At 44.8% G+C, this 16,203-nt stretch overlaps 1 protein-coding gene across 1 annotated transcript in view; it reads right to left on the reverse strand.

Annotated features, from left to right (window-relative positions):
- Window positions 1-11,322, reverse strand: part of HDGFL3 (HDGF like 3) — a 56,635-nt gene extending 45,313 nt beyond the window's left edge. The window contains exon 1 of the mRNA XM_074966422.1: window positions 11,175-11,322. Within this exon, the coding sequence (XP_074822523.1) occupies window positions 11,175-11,258 (84 nt within the window). The 5' untranslated portion in view covers window positions 11,259-11,322. The remainder of the gene's footprint in view (window positions 1-11,174) is intronic.
- Window positions 11,323-16,203: the final 4,881 nt, after the last annotated feature.

The following is a 16,203-nucleotide window of genomic DNA, read 5'->3' on the forward strand; positions in this document are numbered from 1 at the left end:
AAAGCGAGTTGCTTCTCCATCACTGATTAATCCATATCACTGTCAGGAAGCCCTCTTGATCTTTCCTCAAAGGACAGTCATATATCGTTTGAAAGTGTTTTTTATCCCCAGTCATATTGTTGCAAGCTATTATAAACACATGTTTCTATATGTTAACACTCTTCTTTCTACATTTAGTGTAACACAACATTAACGCTGGGAAATCAAGCACTCACTAGCAGGAAATGCAAAGTTAAAGTTGAAAGCACAAACCTTAGCGTTGTTGCCTACATTTACATTAGTTTGTACAGCACTTAGCACCACGGAGGCTAATCTCAGCTGGAGCCTCTAAAAGTTACTTTAATGCAAATAAGATATAATAAGAAGAGGAATTTATACTCTGCCAGTATCATCATACATTATTTGTCAATTAATAGAGCATGTGTCAATTATAATATAAACTAGCAATTTTTATACTTCTCTGGAGTGAGTTACAATTAAGTACATACAGTTTTGAGAACCTGATTCACTACAAATTTCACTCAGGAGACAGATTAACCACTAGCATAAGCAAGATTTCCATGCGATTGTGTCCACTTACAACTATAATGGCTTTAACCTGAAATCCACAAAACAAGTAATGATTGATGAACACCAGCTCAGTAGTGTTAAAGTTATGAGGGGAAAAAAGGAGTCCACCAGAAAACTTAGTGCTCATGTGCAAAAAAAAAAAACTTTCAATACTCATAGCTTCAAAATTATTGAACCAATATCCTTCATTCTTGCCTATTCCTTAAGTTCACTCAGATTTACAAAAAAACATGCCATGGTTAAACAAAATAGATTCAGCTACTGTTATTTGTGTACAAAACTCTCACCTGAGCACTTGGAGATGGTTGTTTAAAACAACAACAAGCCATTGAATTTTTTTAAAAAATGAATTTTGCCGAAATTTCCCTTGAACAGTTATGTCTGGACTGAGTCCAACCATGGAACACTTCAGTCCAAAAGGGAATTTGTTTGTCAAAAGTTAAGAGCAATTTGAAAAGGTGTTTTTTCATGAAAGTTACATTAAACCTTAATTATAGCAGTCATTACTCTTCCCTGTCATGACCCTCAAATGAATTCTGTTTTAAAGCATGCTTCAAAACAGAGCACAAGACAAAGCGTGAAATTAGAGGAGATTCCACAACCCCCAAATACAGGGAAATTTACACTTACATTTCTCATTATATTCAGCTAACAATATTAACTATAAATACAATGAACCACTAACATCAATAAAAGAGCATCCTCTTACATCTGCTCCAATATCTGAAAATAAGGCTTAAATTCAGATTATCTAAGCAAAATGTGCAAAAAGTCTTGAAGGTAAGAAAGGGTTCCATGAAGGGCTTATCCCACTACATTTGACACGTAGAACATCGGATGTAGCCACAGGAGTTTTGCATGCAGAACCACTTATAATGCAGGAGCTTAGTAACTGATCATGAAATCATGGCACAGATTGATCCAATATGACAAAATAATGAAGAAAGCCTACCAGGGAATATCGTTTGCACAATTCTGATAGTGACAAAGGTGTAAGATAGTGTGACAGGATACTATTAGCAGCACCCTGGTCACTGGGTTTGCTGCAGCACAGGGAAGAGTACAAGCTTAGTTGAAGCCATTAATGCACTTTCTGTTGAGGGATTGTGAGCACCTAGGTGATCATCACTGAGCTAATGAGGTATTTGGAAGGATCAGGATATAAGTGGGAGGAACAGGAAGCAAGGGGCAGCTCAGAAGGTGAGCCTAGGCTGAGGAGCGAAGGTGGCATGGACGCCTCTCCTTGCTGTATACCTGCATTACATGGTCTTACTTTGTAAGAAAAGAATACACACACATGTTGGTGAAAAGATGACAACCTGGTGTGTGTTTGTGACCGTGAGTCCATGCAAATTGGACAGGCAGTGGAGTACACTGGGTAGTGGCAGAGGCGCCCTGTGATGCGTGGGGGCTTCTCCAGGATTAGTAACTCCCTTAGCTGAGAAGGAGACTTGAAGGGGACCTGTGCGAAGGCAGAAGATCCAGGCACCGTGGACGAGACACAGCGCTGGCTAGCGGAACAACAACAGGAGATGCAGAAGACCCAGCAGACAGGGATGCAAGCACTTCTGCGTTGGCAAGCGCAGCCCCAGAAAACGTTGCTAGCATTCATCAAGGAGCAGGCCCGGGGACAGGAACAGCTCCTTTAGAGGCTGGTGAGCTCCAGTGAGGGGACTGGAAATTGAAATGTGGGCCTGGTTCTGTGTAAGATGGCCCTGGGGGATGACTCTGATGCCTTTTTACTACCCTTTGCACAGGTGGCTACTAGCCCCGGATTCAAGGGTGCATGGGCACTTAGGCCAACCCCTTATCTGGGCAGTGAGGATCAGGTAACCTATATGGCCCTGAGCAAATACACTAGACCAAAGACTATGATACGCTGAGGACTGCTATTTCAGACAGAGTCGGCCTGTCTGAATACCACCAAATATTGACAAATACCACCAAAAATTCAGGGCAGCCAGCTGGAATGGCGGGATATGTCCCAGGGCCTTTGCACAGAAATGATCAGACTAGGCCATCTGATGGTTGCATACAGCTGGATAGACAGCACAGAGGCCCCAATGGACTCCATTATTCTGGAGCAATTTAAACAGCGCCTCCCTGCAACTACATGGGTCTGAATTTGGAGGAACCAGCCAGAATCATTAGAGGTGGCAGAAAAATTAACAGAGGAGTCTGTGGAAGCAAACTTTCCATGGAAAGAGCTCCGTACCCTTATAATCAAGGGTGAGGGGAAGGTTGAAGAACCTCAAACAGCAAAGCCTGGGAAGGGGATGCAAGGGGCAAACGATGCCCCAGCCGCCCACTACCAGTACAAGGGCCAAGGACACATAAAGAGAGACTGCCCCTGCATGAACTGTGAGTTTGTGGAGTTCTCTGGGTGGACAGGCCTAAAAAGGGGACCTGAGATAAGAACAATTCTGGTTGAAGTAGGTTGAAGAACGACAAGGGGTCCTATGAATTCAGCGGCAATGAGTTCCCTCATACGGAACACCTTGGTTAAGCTGCAGTAGCGACAAGAGGGGTCAATGATAACTATTTATTATATACGTGGGGAAGAGAGCACTTATCCCATGGCGGTTATCCCATTGGAAGTAGAAGAAAAGTGTAGATGGCAGTGAGTAGGGCTAATAAAGTCTTTGCCTTAGTTGGTAAAGTTAACAACAGACTGGACTCCATTTGCTTTATGTAAAAAGGGTTGATGATGGGGGGAGGGACCCCAACCGATGGGTCTGTGCAAAAAGCTCACGAGTGTCGATCCTTCCAGGTCCAGTATGTGATAACAGACAGATGGTAACAAGCTTAGAAAGATGAAACACACTGGAAGACTTGAGGGAAGGAGGAGGAAAAATTGAGAAGGGGAAAATGAAGCCAGGAATGCTAGATCAGGGACACCTAGAGAAGGAGGATGGAGGCTCAGCCAACTCCCAGGAGGAAAAAGTCCTGGGCAAGGCTCAGGATGGAGAACAAGCTGAAGAGAGAGGTGGGTCCCGACAAGGAAGCCTTGGTGGGTGAACCTACCCCGATAGGCCCAAACCAGGACCAAGATAAGTCAGGGGAAGACAGGGATCCCGAAAATGTGGCTCTAGAGGGACAATTCATGCAGGTAGATATAAACCATGAGCCAAGTAAACTGGAGGAGAGATCAGTGAGGTGTGACTGGTGCAATGACCTATGGGCCGAGGTGGAGATGTGGGGAAAACCTCCACCCTCAAAATATACTTTTTGTTGGTGGAAGGCAGGAGACCATCACCAGTAGTCCATGGAAGGCCAGCTGCAAAAGGAACAGGAAACTCTAGTAGAACCCCAGCCCCAGAAAGAGGGTGGGGCATGGGCAGCAAAGAAGACCTCTTCCAGAGGCAAGAGAAGGCCTCAGGAGAAATAAGTGGGAAGGTGTGAAACAGTGCACGACTAGTAGCACCCTGGTCACTGGGTTTGCTGCAGCACTGGGAAGAGTACAGGCTTAACTGAAGCTAAATATACACTGTGTTGGGGGACTGAGCAACTGGATGGTCATCACTGGGCTAATGAGGCAATTTGGGAGGATGTAAGTGGGATGAACAGGAAGCGAGGCTCCGCTCAGAAGGTGAGCCTGGGCTGCGGAAAGAGGGTGGCATGGAAGTCTCCCATTGCTGCATGCCTGCATTACACTTGTTACTTTGTAAGAAAAGAACACCCACCTTGGTGAAAAGGTAATAACCTGCTGTGTGTTTGTGACCGTGACACCATGCAAGCTGGCCAGGCAGTGGAATACATTGGGTAGCGGCAGTGGTGCCCTGTGACAGATAGATAATGAGAGGGAGGAAAAGTAGGACTAGGCTGAGAGTGATGGAGGAGGAGGAGATATAAGAGACTGAGATTTAGCAGCAGGGCAAAAAGTGATAGCAGAAGACCAGAGCAACAACAAGGGGAGGCTGGAGAAAAAGCACAGAGTGATCTTTAAGCAAATAGGAAAGGACTGGACAGGTCCCAAATGGCCAAAGAGAAAAGCTCATAGATTGTAACTGGTTTTGGCATTAAAATATAGAGAAAGATCTGTTGTCTGTTTTTGATGGGCTCTTTGAAGTTTTCTGGATCTAACTGATTTTTGTCTGTCATTCTTTGCCAAAAAGGATAAACTCTGCCAGGGAAACCCTACCTTCTCTTGTCCTTTGTCCAATAAGAAAACAAATGGTCTCTTTAAAATATCAAACACTTTAAAATGTAGAACTGTACTTCCATGATTGTTTGAGGGATTGATGATATTTCCAAGATGCCATACATACAAACTGTAGTTAGTAAGTTGTTGTTAGTTAGCTATCTAGCATATTAACTTACTGTGTCAAAACCAGGGCCCTGGTCCTGCCCTAGAATCCATCAGTGAAGACACTGTGACCATGCACAGTCCTGTGGGATCCACTAATGTGGACTTCTACTTCAACATCAGGGCCATAGTTTGTTTCTAAAATTTCTGTGCATGTGTCTTAAATGCATTTTTCCACACTGTTCTTCACTGTTTTACTGAAGAGTGAAAATTAAGACTGCTGGAATTATTTCACCCTCTGGTAGTTTATTTTTTTAGGTTCTTTAATACCATAGTATTAACAGTGTTACTCTTCTAGGCAACAATCCAACAAAGCACATGCTTAACTTTAACTTAAGTGCCACATTAGGATTACTCAGTGCTTAAAGTTAAACATGTTTTACGGGGGTTTTTGGATTGGGTCATAGTTAACAATAATTTTTAAATGTGTTGGGCTGGAAATTACCAGCCTACCCTTGTATTTTATTAAAATAATTTCTGCAGCTGAACATATCACAGACAGTGGTCCCCATTACAATGCCAGAGTTTACTAACAGTTACTGGCAAGAGGTATCGATCAAACACAGATTCCCTAAAATGTATAAACACCTCAGAAAACCTATCTTCTTTAAGCGTGACTCTTGTACATGTACCAGGCAGCATCACATGTGCTGTCAAACATAGCTAACAAATATGATATACAAGGCACTATCAATATAAAGCAACAGCAAGAAATTATAAGGAGAAGGAGAGAGATGTGGGTCTAGAAGAGAAGAAATTCAGATTCCCAAGAGACTGCAAACTTTAGCTTAGTTAGTGTAACATCATCACTCTAAGGGACAGACTTTCGCCTAATTGAGAAGTGAAAAGCATCTAAACCTTCTGTGTGTGGCAAATTAAAGTTTACTGCAATACCTCTTTAGATCTCTTTTGTACTGTTCCAAACCAACTTAACCATCCTTGCACAAGCTATCCGAGTCTACCCAAATCTCGTTCTCTTATCCCGAGCCACGTTATCTTACATTTTGTTCAATGAACTGCATAAGTCACTTACCTGGGCAAACTCCTACATTATTCAGGTCATTCAGAATTTTGTTCCTCTCTTTACATTTGCATTAATGGTCTCCTTATTTTTTAATCACACTCATATTGTGTCATCTAATTGCTTATTATTTCTTCAGGGCCACTGATGAAATGAACACAATTATTGATTTTTTGTATTCTTCCTTTCATTTAATCTTAAGTGGCTAACCAATGGCCAATATTCACCCTTTCAACAAACTAGAAGAATATATCTGGAAGGTGCAATGGATATTTTTCTATGTGTCTAGTAATGATTTGGCCCCCATCTTGGTAGTAGCTGAGCAAGTCACAAACGTTATTGACTTTATTGACACAACACCCTTGTTAGGTAGGGAAGTGGTGTTGTTCCTATTTTACAGACAGTGAACGGGGGCCCAGAGAGACTGCATAACCCAAGGTTGCACAGGTAGCCTATAGCAGAGCTGGGAACCAAACCTATATTTCCTAAATCTCGGCCTAGTACCTCAACCATCCGAGCATGCTTCCTCCATGCATACTAAATGCCTCTTCCGCCAATGCAATCAATGTACTGTCAGGGCTGGATCCCCAGCTGGAGTAAATCTGCATAGTTCCATTCACATCAATGGAACTTCACTTGTTTACATCAGCAGGGGCTCTAGACGCTTAGTATTTATCTCATGGCTGTAAGTGCTACACACATCTTATTACACCAAACTGCTACTCTTCCTTTTGATACAAGATTGGACTTAATCCACTCACATAAGTCACCTTAGATACCAAACTTACAGACTTTGGCCCAATTCCTGCCATCCCTACTCACTGGCCCCAATGTAGGCTAATGAGAGTTTTGTCTTTGAGTAAAGACTGCAAGATCAAAACAGAGAGAAGTCAATATGACTTCAATGGCATCTTTCGTATTCCAGGTATCCAAAAGTGCCTTACAAAGACGGGTTTTGTAAAGCGAGACTTTACAACAGAGCATGGAAAGACCTGAGTGACTGTCAACTGGAGTTTTGACTAAGGACTGCAGGATTTGGCCCTTTGTAAGTTATTAATTTGTGAGATGATGCTCAATATCATAAGCTAGTGAAGCTCAAGAGTCACAAAAAAGAAAAGGAGTACTTGTGGCACCTTAGAGACTAACCAATTTATTTGAGCATAAGCTTTCGTGAGCTACAGCTCACTTCATCGGATGCATCCGATGAAGTGAGCTGTAGCTCACGAAAGCTTATGCTCAAATAAATTGGTTAGTCTCTAAGGTGTCATAAGTACTCCTTTTCTTTTTGCGAATACAGACTAACACGGCTGTTACTCTGAAACCTGTCAAGAGTCACAGCGTGCCATCCGTTTTTAAACAGAGCTCCCTATTGGTTTCTCTACACATCAGCCACTTCCACCTCTTCTCTCACTGTGCAGAATGTTGCTCTTGCCCACACAGGGCTTGATCTTCTTCCTGCTGAAGCCAATAGAGTTAAACGGCAGATTCATATTGGTAAGAAGAGGCTGGCTTAGTGTCAAAGCTGGCTACTCACTTTCTGTCCTGCTTTAATACTGCTCCACTTCACTAAATACAGGTAACTATTTTGCCCTTCTATAGCACTTCCTGCCAAGGACCACAGAGTCTCAACACGCCCTCTGAGAGGGGCCATTGCAACAAGAAATTAATTAAATACAGCAATAAATAACAAACCCTTTGGATTACTAAACCAGTATTTTTAAAATAAAATATGTAGCTTTTTTATATGTGAGTTTAAGGATCAAGCATACAAATGGTTTATAAATGTTATACTGCGGTATATACACATCTGAACTTTGATCATACAAAGATCTTCGGCTTAAGCAAAACCTCTTGATAACTGGGGTTCAGTTAATCAGGGGAGCTGACTTGCTGTCTCACCTGCAAAAATCTCTACTTCTCTCCTCACTTGCATGACACAACAGTCTCCTTGGAGCACAGTGAAGATTAGTGTAAACCCTGTGGCCTTATCTTCACATGGAAAAAAGGTGTTGTTAACTTGTGTTCGCTAACACATGGTACCTAACACAAGGTAAAATCCTACTGAAGACAAAGCAGTCTCATAGTCTTTACCTCAACCTGCAAAACCTCATGTTAAAACCACAGATGACTTTATCTTCACTGGGGTCTTCACTTAACAACACACCTTTTTTCCTAGTGAAGACGTATCCTAAGGGACAAACCTTTGACTAGCCTGCTGGACACACAATCAAAGATGTGCCCATCTGTGCTCAGTGTATGATAAAAAAATAAAGAAAAGTTTGCTGAAACAAAGAGCCCTATCCTGTTTTCCATTTACTTCAATTAGTTACCATATGTTAGCTAACACGAGTTAAGAACACACCCTCTTTACTCATGAGGACAAGGCCACAGGGCTAGTCTTCACTGTACTCCAAGGAGAATGTTGTCGCATGCAAGTGAGGAGAAGAGTAGAGCTTTTCTTAGTAAAGTCAATGGGAGTTTTGCCATTGACTTCAATGGGAGCAGGATCAAACCCAAAGCTGGAATTATCTGAGTTGTTAAAGTCACTTGCTGCTCCATTTTCAGATTAAATTAAACCATTATTGAAGTAAGAAAGAAATTGATTTAAAATAGACTCCATCACCTTTAGCATACTGTTGGCCATCACAAGCAGATATAAGAATATAAATGCTGATCAGAGACATTAATTACAAATACAATGTGAAGTTTAGACACGGATCACTTGATAATTACCTGTTCTGTCCATTCCCTCTGAAGCACCTGCACTGGCCACTATCTGAAGACAGGATATTGGGCTAGATGGACCTTTAGTCTGACCCAGTATGGCCATTCTTAAGTTCTATGTTCTTATGCCTATTCACAAATGAATTTCAGCCCGCTCTGCCAAAGCAATTGGGTGTGCGTCCTTATTTCTGTACCCTTTAACATTTAGCATCCTCTGATTTTTCTCTTCTCTATCAACCTTCATTTAAGCCTCCAGTACTGGTTTTCCCTCCTTGTACTGTGTCTACACTCAACACTCACACTCTCAGTCACACTCATAAGGACCCTTGCTTCACTTTTCACCACTTACATATACCCTTTTCTCATTGCTTTCTCAAGGGCATTGGTAAAGTCCATGCTACCTTGACCCTGCTCTCCTGTACTTTCCTGCATGATGTGTACAACCCTTTATAATGCATCCGACAAAGTGGGTATTCACCCACGAAAGCTTATGCTCCAATACGTCTGTTAGTCTATAAGGTGCCACAGGACTCTTTGCCGCTTTTACAGATCCAGACTCACACGGCTACCCCTCTGATGCTTAACCCTTTATAATGTTCAAGCTCTCGCAGATCATAAACACCAACAACTTTCTTTTACTTGTGAATGAAAACAGAATGCAGCTCACACAACAAAGTACACCATGGTGACCAAAAAAGGGGGAAGAGAAGGCTGTAAGTATGCCATAGTATCAGATCGCCCCTGGGAATGCCCTGCTCTGTTTTGTGGCTCTCCTGAATATGGACATTAAATATACAGTGGGATGCTTATTTGGTTGCCAAATGCCCATGATGCTTTTCCAACTCAGTTATTTCAAACCAGTTTATAATCAAAGATGGGAAAGGAATAATAAAATAAAAAATTCACAACCCCAAACCACCACAAAATAAAAGGTTTCAGAGTAGCAGCCGTGTTAGTCTGTATTCGCAAAAAGAAAAGGTTTCAGAGTAACAGCCGTGTTAGTCTGTATTCGCAAAAACAAAAGGAGTACTTGTGGCACCTTAGAGACTAACCAATTTATTTGAGCATAAGCTTTCGTGAGCTACAGCTCACTTCATCGGATGCATTCAGTGGAAAATACAGTGAGGAGATTTATTTTCACACAGAACATGAAAAAATGGGTGTTTATCATGCACACTGTAAGGAGAGTGATCACTTAAGATGAGCTATTACCAGCAGGAGAGTGGGGGGGGGGAAGAAAACCCTTTGTAGTGATAATCAAGGTGGGCCATTTCCAGCAGTTAACAAGAACGTCTGAGGAGGGAGGGGGGGGGATAAACAAGGGGAAATAGTTTTACTTTGTGTAATGACTCAACCACTCCCAGTCTCTATTCAAGCCTAAGTTAATTGTATCCAATTTGCAAATTAATTCCAATTCAGCAGTCTCTCCTTGGAGTCTGTTTCTGAAGTCTTTTTGTTGAAGAATAGCCACTTTTAGGTCAGAAATCGAGTGACCAGAGAGATTGATTATTTGAGCATAAGCTCCTCACTGTATTTTCCACTGAATGTATCCGATGAAGTGAGCTGTAGCTCACGAAAGCTTATGCTCAAATAAATTGGTTAGTCTCTAAGGTGCCACAAGTCCTCCTTTTCTTTTCACAAAATAAAACCAGCCACTGCTTCACAAGCCCAGAACTTCTCCACATGATCAGCTCCCCAATGAGCCTGCATTTGGAGGGGCGCGTGGAAAAAATGGAGGCCATGTAGACCAACTCCTCCTCTCAATTAATAACTTGAATCCCTCCGGATTGTGTCCATGTTTACCACTAATCTCTTTGTAGTAGACCATGCCTCCTCCGCCCCCTGCAGCCCCAAATATGGTGTATTCCGTGCATCAAGCACCCTGCAAAGAGTTGTTGCCTAAATTCTAGGCCTTGCTCTCCTCCCATGTGTGTTTCCCATGCAGTGGACACTTCCTGGGCTGAGAGAGAGACAGATCTGGCCTCCTGATGGCTATGCCTATTTGTCTCTTTCTCTCCCTCTGTAGCTTCATATTGTGGGCAAAGGCAGCTTTTCTGCAACTGCCTGGAAATGTGCATGTGGGAAGGCTGGCGGGAGCCCTCACTAGTGGTGGGGGGGGGACTGTGAGAGGGGAGGGCGTATAATAAATGGCATCATTATCATGCAGAGCTGCCAACTCCCCATAATAATAATTCAGGTACAATCCCCACACGCCCCCTCCCCTTCTCCCGGGACGGGGGGGGCGGGGGTGCGGAGAAATCTGCACATTCAAGCAAAGATGCACAATAATCCAGCGGGGAACAGACACCCGCTCCCCTGTCGCTCCCCGCCGCGGCAGGCATGGAGGGCTGGGGGGGTGGGTGGTCTGTGTCTGCGGCTGGGCTTGCAATGGACCCAGCCGCCGCCGCCACACGCCCCGGGAGAGGCAGAGGAGAAGCAGCGGGGAAATGGTGGGGCCGGGCCGGGCGCTGCGCTGGGAGGGGGGGGGGGGGATCGGGCTCCCTGCATTGCCCCCCACCCAGCCCCCGGGCCGCGGCCCCGGCCCTCACTCACCCTGGCCGGCCAGTGCGGGTAACCTTTCATCTTGGCGAACACCAGGTCTCCCGCCTTGTACTCGCGGGGCCTCGGACGCGCCATCGGGAGCTTCCCTCCGCCGCCCGCCCCGCGCCCCCCTGCACCCGGCCGCCCCTCGCGGGGTGCGATCCGCCCAGGCAGCGGCAGCCGCAGCAGGGTCGGGCCCCCGGCACCAGCCTCTGTCCCCGGCGGCGGCAGAGGTGGGGGGGCGTGTGTGTGTGTGTGTAGCGGGGGAGGGGGGAGGCCTTGGACTCAACCCCACCGGCCCCCAATGGCTGGGATCCCGCTGCCGCCGCGGCAGGGCCCGGGCCGAGGCTGGAATCGCCCTGCGGGCGGAGCGAGCCTGGCCGAAAGGCAGCCCCCGGGCGAGCCCGCTACACGGCCCGCGCCCCGCGCTCCATCCCCGGCGCCGCAGCCTCGGCAGCAGCAGAAATATGGATCCTTCTCCTCCAAATTATTCCTCGGGCAGCGACCGAAAACAACAGGATCTTCGGGTGGTGATTTTTTTTCCCCCTGCTTTCCCTTCCTGTTATTTTCTAGGTGCACGGATCCGTTTCTAGGAAAAACAGCAGAGTTCAGAGCGGCTCAGTCTGCTCGCTGCTTGCCTCCCCGGTTGAGGCGCGGGGCTGTCTCTTTATGCACCGTTTCCACGGGGGGCTGAGGAAAAAGGGAAAAGCCGGATCTACGTGGATCCTGCCAGATCCTTGCAGCCAACCCTCCTCCCCAAATTCCACCACTTAAATACAAAACACGTCCAAGCCTTTCCTACTGCACTAAAATAATCTGGACCCCCTCCCCCCCGTGTGCCCTCGTGCCACAAAGACCTGGATCTAGGAAATGGAGCCTGTTGGTGGCTGGGCCTGAACCCCCAAATTCCACCTCCCAAGCATAGAACACATGCAGCCACACTTCTACTGCACCAAAATGTCAGGACCGCAGTGCATCTGAGCGCTGCAAAAACCTGCATCCAGGACATGGAGTATGGCACTCCTGGTCCCCAAAACAACAGCCGACATTCACAAGAAATCCAACCCATTCTAGTGCACCAAAAAATTCCAGACCCCCATGTGTCCCAGGACAATAGCACTATCCAGGCCAAGATCTGGGACATGGAGTCTTGGTGGATTCTTCCCCATTTGCACCAAAGCCCCATAACCTTACTACAAAACACATCCAACCCCTATTAGGGCACACACAAAAATTCTAGAATAGATTATTCTAACTTTCTAGCATCTTGATGCTACAGAGACCTGCTCTGGGATCCTGCTGGATCTTGCAGATTTTTGTGCTCAGACCCCCAAATTCTACTGTCTGAATACAGAACAAACCAACTGCTCCTACTTCACTATGAAGTTCTGGACACCAGCATGTCCTAGTGATGCAACGACCCAGATTGGGACATGGATCCTGATGGATCCTGCTAATTTTTAACTGCAGTATCCTACATTCTACTCTATAAATAGATGCACAATGCACCAGCTCCTAACACTAAAAAAATTCCAGACCCTATTGCAAACTGACATGGCAGTATCCCAAGATCACCAATCCAGCACCTGGATCCTGCAAGATTTTTTTTACCCCAAAAGTCTATGAGCTAAGTAGCAATTTGCAGAAATTCCACTTCCACTTGATTACTGTTGATATTTATTATTTATATTGTGATGGTGCCTGCTTGAGAATCTACAGTAAGATGTTGCATTAAATGAGCTTAAAATGGGTATGAATTGCTGGCCTTCTAAAAATAGGTGGCCAGTCAGTGCAAAGTTTCACACAAAATTGTTTTTATGCCCTTTGAATTTTCTACATGTTTTTTGTGTCATTTCTCTTCAAAACTATTTAACAGGAAGTCTCTGAATTTGGCCTCGGGCTGGAATTTGTTCTTGGCAGTCCTACTTTTCTTTATAGACTCCTAAACTTTAAAATCAGAAGGGATCATCATGATAATCTAGTCTAACCTCCTACACATGGCAGGCCACAGAACCTCACCCACCCACTTCTATAATAGACCCCTAACCTCTGACTGAGTTACTGAAGTCCAATGTCTCCTAAAAATCATTGTCTAATGACTACACAACACTTGGTAGAGAGGTGAGCTTGAGTAGAGCTGGTGCAACAAGTAGTTTTGGGTTGTTTTTAAATATTAGAGGTAGGGTAATTGAAAGTCATTGTTCATCCTAAATGGAAAGTTCATGCGCTGTGCATCCCAGCTTGATTTATTGAGGCTGGGTGCATACATACTTGATGGAGGGGCAGGGCATATATTAAGCCTTCTGGATTTTTCTGTATTATTTTATTCTAGAGCAGGGAAGGATACATGGACAGCTGCTGATAGATGAGGGTGCATGTGCAGCTGCTGATGGGTAAAATATTGTCCATCAGCACTTGAATTTCTATACCCCACTTGGCCAACGCCAGGACTAATTAAGCCTTAAAAACCCATGGAAACTAATATGCAGAAATCTTCACCGTGAAGCAGTGAAGGTTGCTACATAGATGCCTCAGTGCAGGGGGAAGGACTAGATGATCTCTTGAGGTCCCTTCCAGCCTTACATTTCGATGATTTTATACAAAATATTCCCAACACAAACCCAGAAAAGCATGGAAAGTGAAAAGTTAAGCCACCCAACAAAGCGTATCCTCTACTATTCCATCTATGAGCCCACCCCTTATTATTGCAACTACCATACACCACAAACCTCACCACAATATAAACTCTGCACCCTTTCACCCTTCTGCACAAACCCCTTTGCTAAATTACAACTACAAGTGTTGGGGGAAAATAATTTGTTAAAGGGGTACCTGCAGGATGGCAGTTAAAGAGGACAATGGGAGACTGGCATCTCTAGGGGGTAGTGTTATGGTTGTGGTATGGAGAATATTTTATCCATCAGAAGCTGTGCATGCTTACATCTTGGTCAGCCTTCTCCAAGCTATGGGTGAGGATGTGGTAGGGGAGGCAGTAATGCTGACTAGTGGTTATAGCACAGATTGTTTGATACATGCCAAGGTTCCTTCCCCACTCTGAACTCTAGGGTACCTGGGGACCTGCATGAAAACCCCCCTAAGCTTATTTTTACCAGTTTTAGGTTAAAACTTCCCCAAGGTACAAACTATTTTACCTTTTGTCCCTGGACCTTATTGCTGCCACCACCAAGCGTCTAACAAATATAACAGGGAAAGAACCCACTTGGAAACGTCTTTCCCGCCAAAATCCCCCCAAACCCTACACCCCCTTTCCTGGGGAAGGCTTGATAAAAATCCTCACCAATTTGCATAGGTGAACACAGACCCCAACCCTTGGATCTTAAGTACAATGAAAAAGCAATCAGGTTCTTAAAAGAAGAATTTTAATTAAAGTAAAAGAATCACCTCTGTAAAATCAGGATGGAAAATACCTTACAAGGTAATCAGATTCAAAACATAGAGAATCTCTCTAGGCAAAACCTTAAGTTACAAAAAGACACAAAAACAGGAATATACATTCCATTCAGCACAACTTATATTATCAGCCACTGAAACAAAACAGAATCTAACGCATATCTAACTAGATTGCTTACTGACTTTTTACAGGAGTTCTGACCTGCATTCCTGCTCTGGTCCTGACAAAAGCAACACAGACAGAGAGAACCCTTTGTTTCCCCGCCCCCTCCAGCTTTGAAAGTATCTTGTCTCCTCATTGGTCATTTTGGTCAGGTGCCAGCGAGGTTATCTTAGCTTCTTAACCCTTTACAGGTGAAAGGGCTTTTCCTCTGGCCAGGAGGGATTTAAAGGTGTTTACCCTTCCCTTTATATTTATGACACATCCCCCCAAATCACATATAGGGTGAAACGTTGGCTGTGATTTCTTCCTGGAACTCTAGGAGAAAACAGAGTTAATAAGACACATGCATCTCTAAATATACTACCATGTATATAAAGACTAACAATATTTTTCACATCTCAAGGACGATTTTAACCAGTTGATTCTGGGAAACTTTCATGGGAGAGTGCATCAGCCACTTTGTTAGAAGCTCCTGAGATGTGTTGGATGTCGAAATCAAACTCTTGGAGAGCTAAACTCCACTGAATAAGTATTTTGTTATTTCCCATGGCGGTATGAAGCCACTGTAGCGCAGCATGGCCGGTTTGCAGGTGGAAACGCCGTCCCCGAATGTATGGGTGTAGCTTTTCCAGAGCGTAGACAATGGCGTAACATTCTTTTTCACTGACTGACCAGTTGCTTTCCCTCTCAGACAGCTTCTCACTGAGAAACACTACAGGGTGGAATTCCTGATGCGGTCCTTCCTGCATTAAAACTGCTCCCACACCACACTCGGACGCATCTGTGGTCACTAGGAACGGTTTGTCTAAGTCTGGGGCCCTTAGCACGGGGTCAGACATGAGTGTCGCTTTAAGCTGGTTAAAGGCCTTCCGACAAGGCGTGGACGTGTTGTTCCTTGACTTTAGCAAAGCTTTTGACACTGTCGCCCACAGTATTCTTGCCAGCAAGTTAACGAAGTATGGGCTGGATGAATGGACTATAAGGTGGATAGAAAGCTGGCTAGATTGTCGGGCTCAACAGGTAGTGATCAATGGCTCCATGTCTAGTTGGCAGCCGGTATCAAGTGGAGTGCCCCAGGGGTCAGTCCTGGGGCCGGTTTTGTTCAATATCTTCATAAATGATCTGGAGGATGGTGTGGATTGCACCCTCAGCAAGTTTGCAGATGATACTAAACTGGGAGGAGAGGTAGATATGCTGGAGGGTAGGGATAGGATACAGAGGGCCCTAGACAAATTGGAGGATTGGGCCAAAAGAAATCTGATGAGGTTCAACAAGGACAAGTGCAGAGTCCTGCACTTAGGATGGAAGAATTCAATGCACCGCTACAGACTAGGGACCGAATGGCTCGGCAGCAGTTCTGCAGAAAAGGACCTAGGGGTTACAGTGGACGAGAAGCTGGATATGAGTCAACAGTGTGCTCTTGTTGCCAAGAAGGCCAATGGCATTTTGGGATGTATACGTAGGGCA

This window comes from Natator depressus, chromosome 10 (assembly GCF_965152275.1).
Source record: "Natator depressus isolate rNatDep1 chromosome 10, rNatDep2.hap1, whole genome shotgun sequence".
Classification (NCBI taxonomy): domain Eukaryota; kingdom Metazoa; phylum Chordata; order Testudines; family Cheloniidae; genus Natator; species Natator depressus.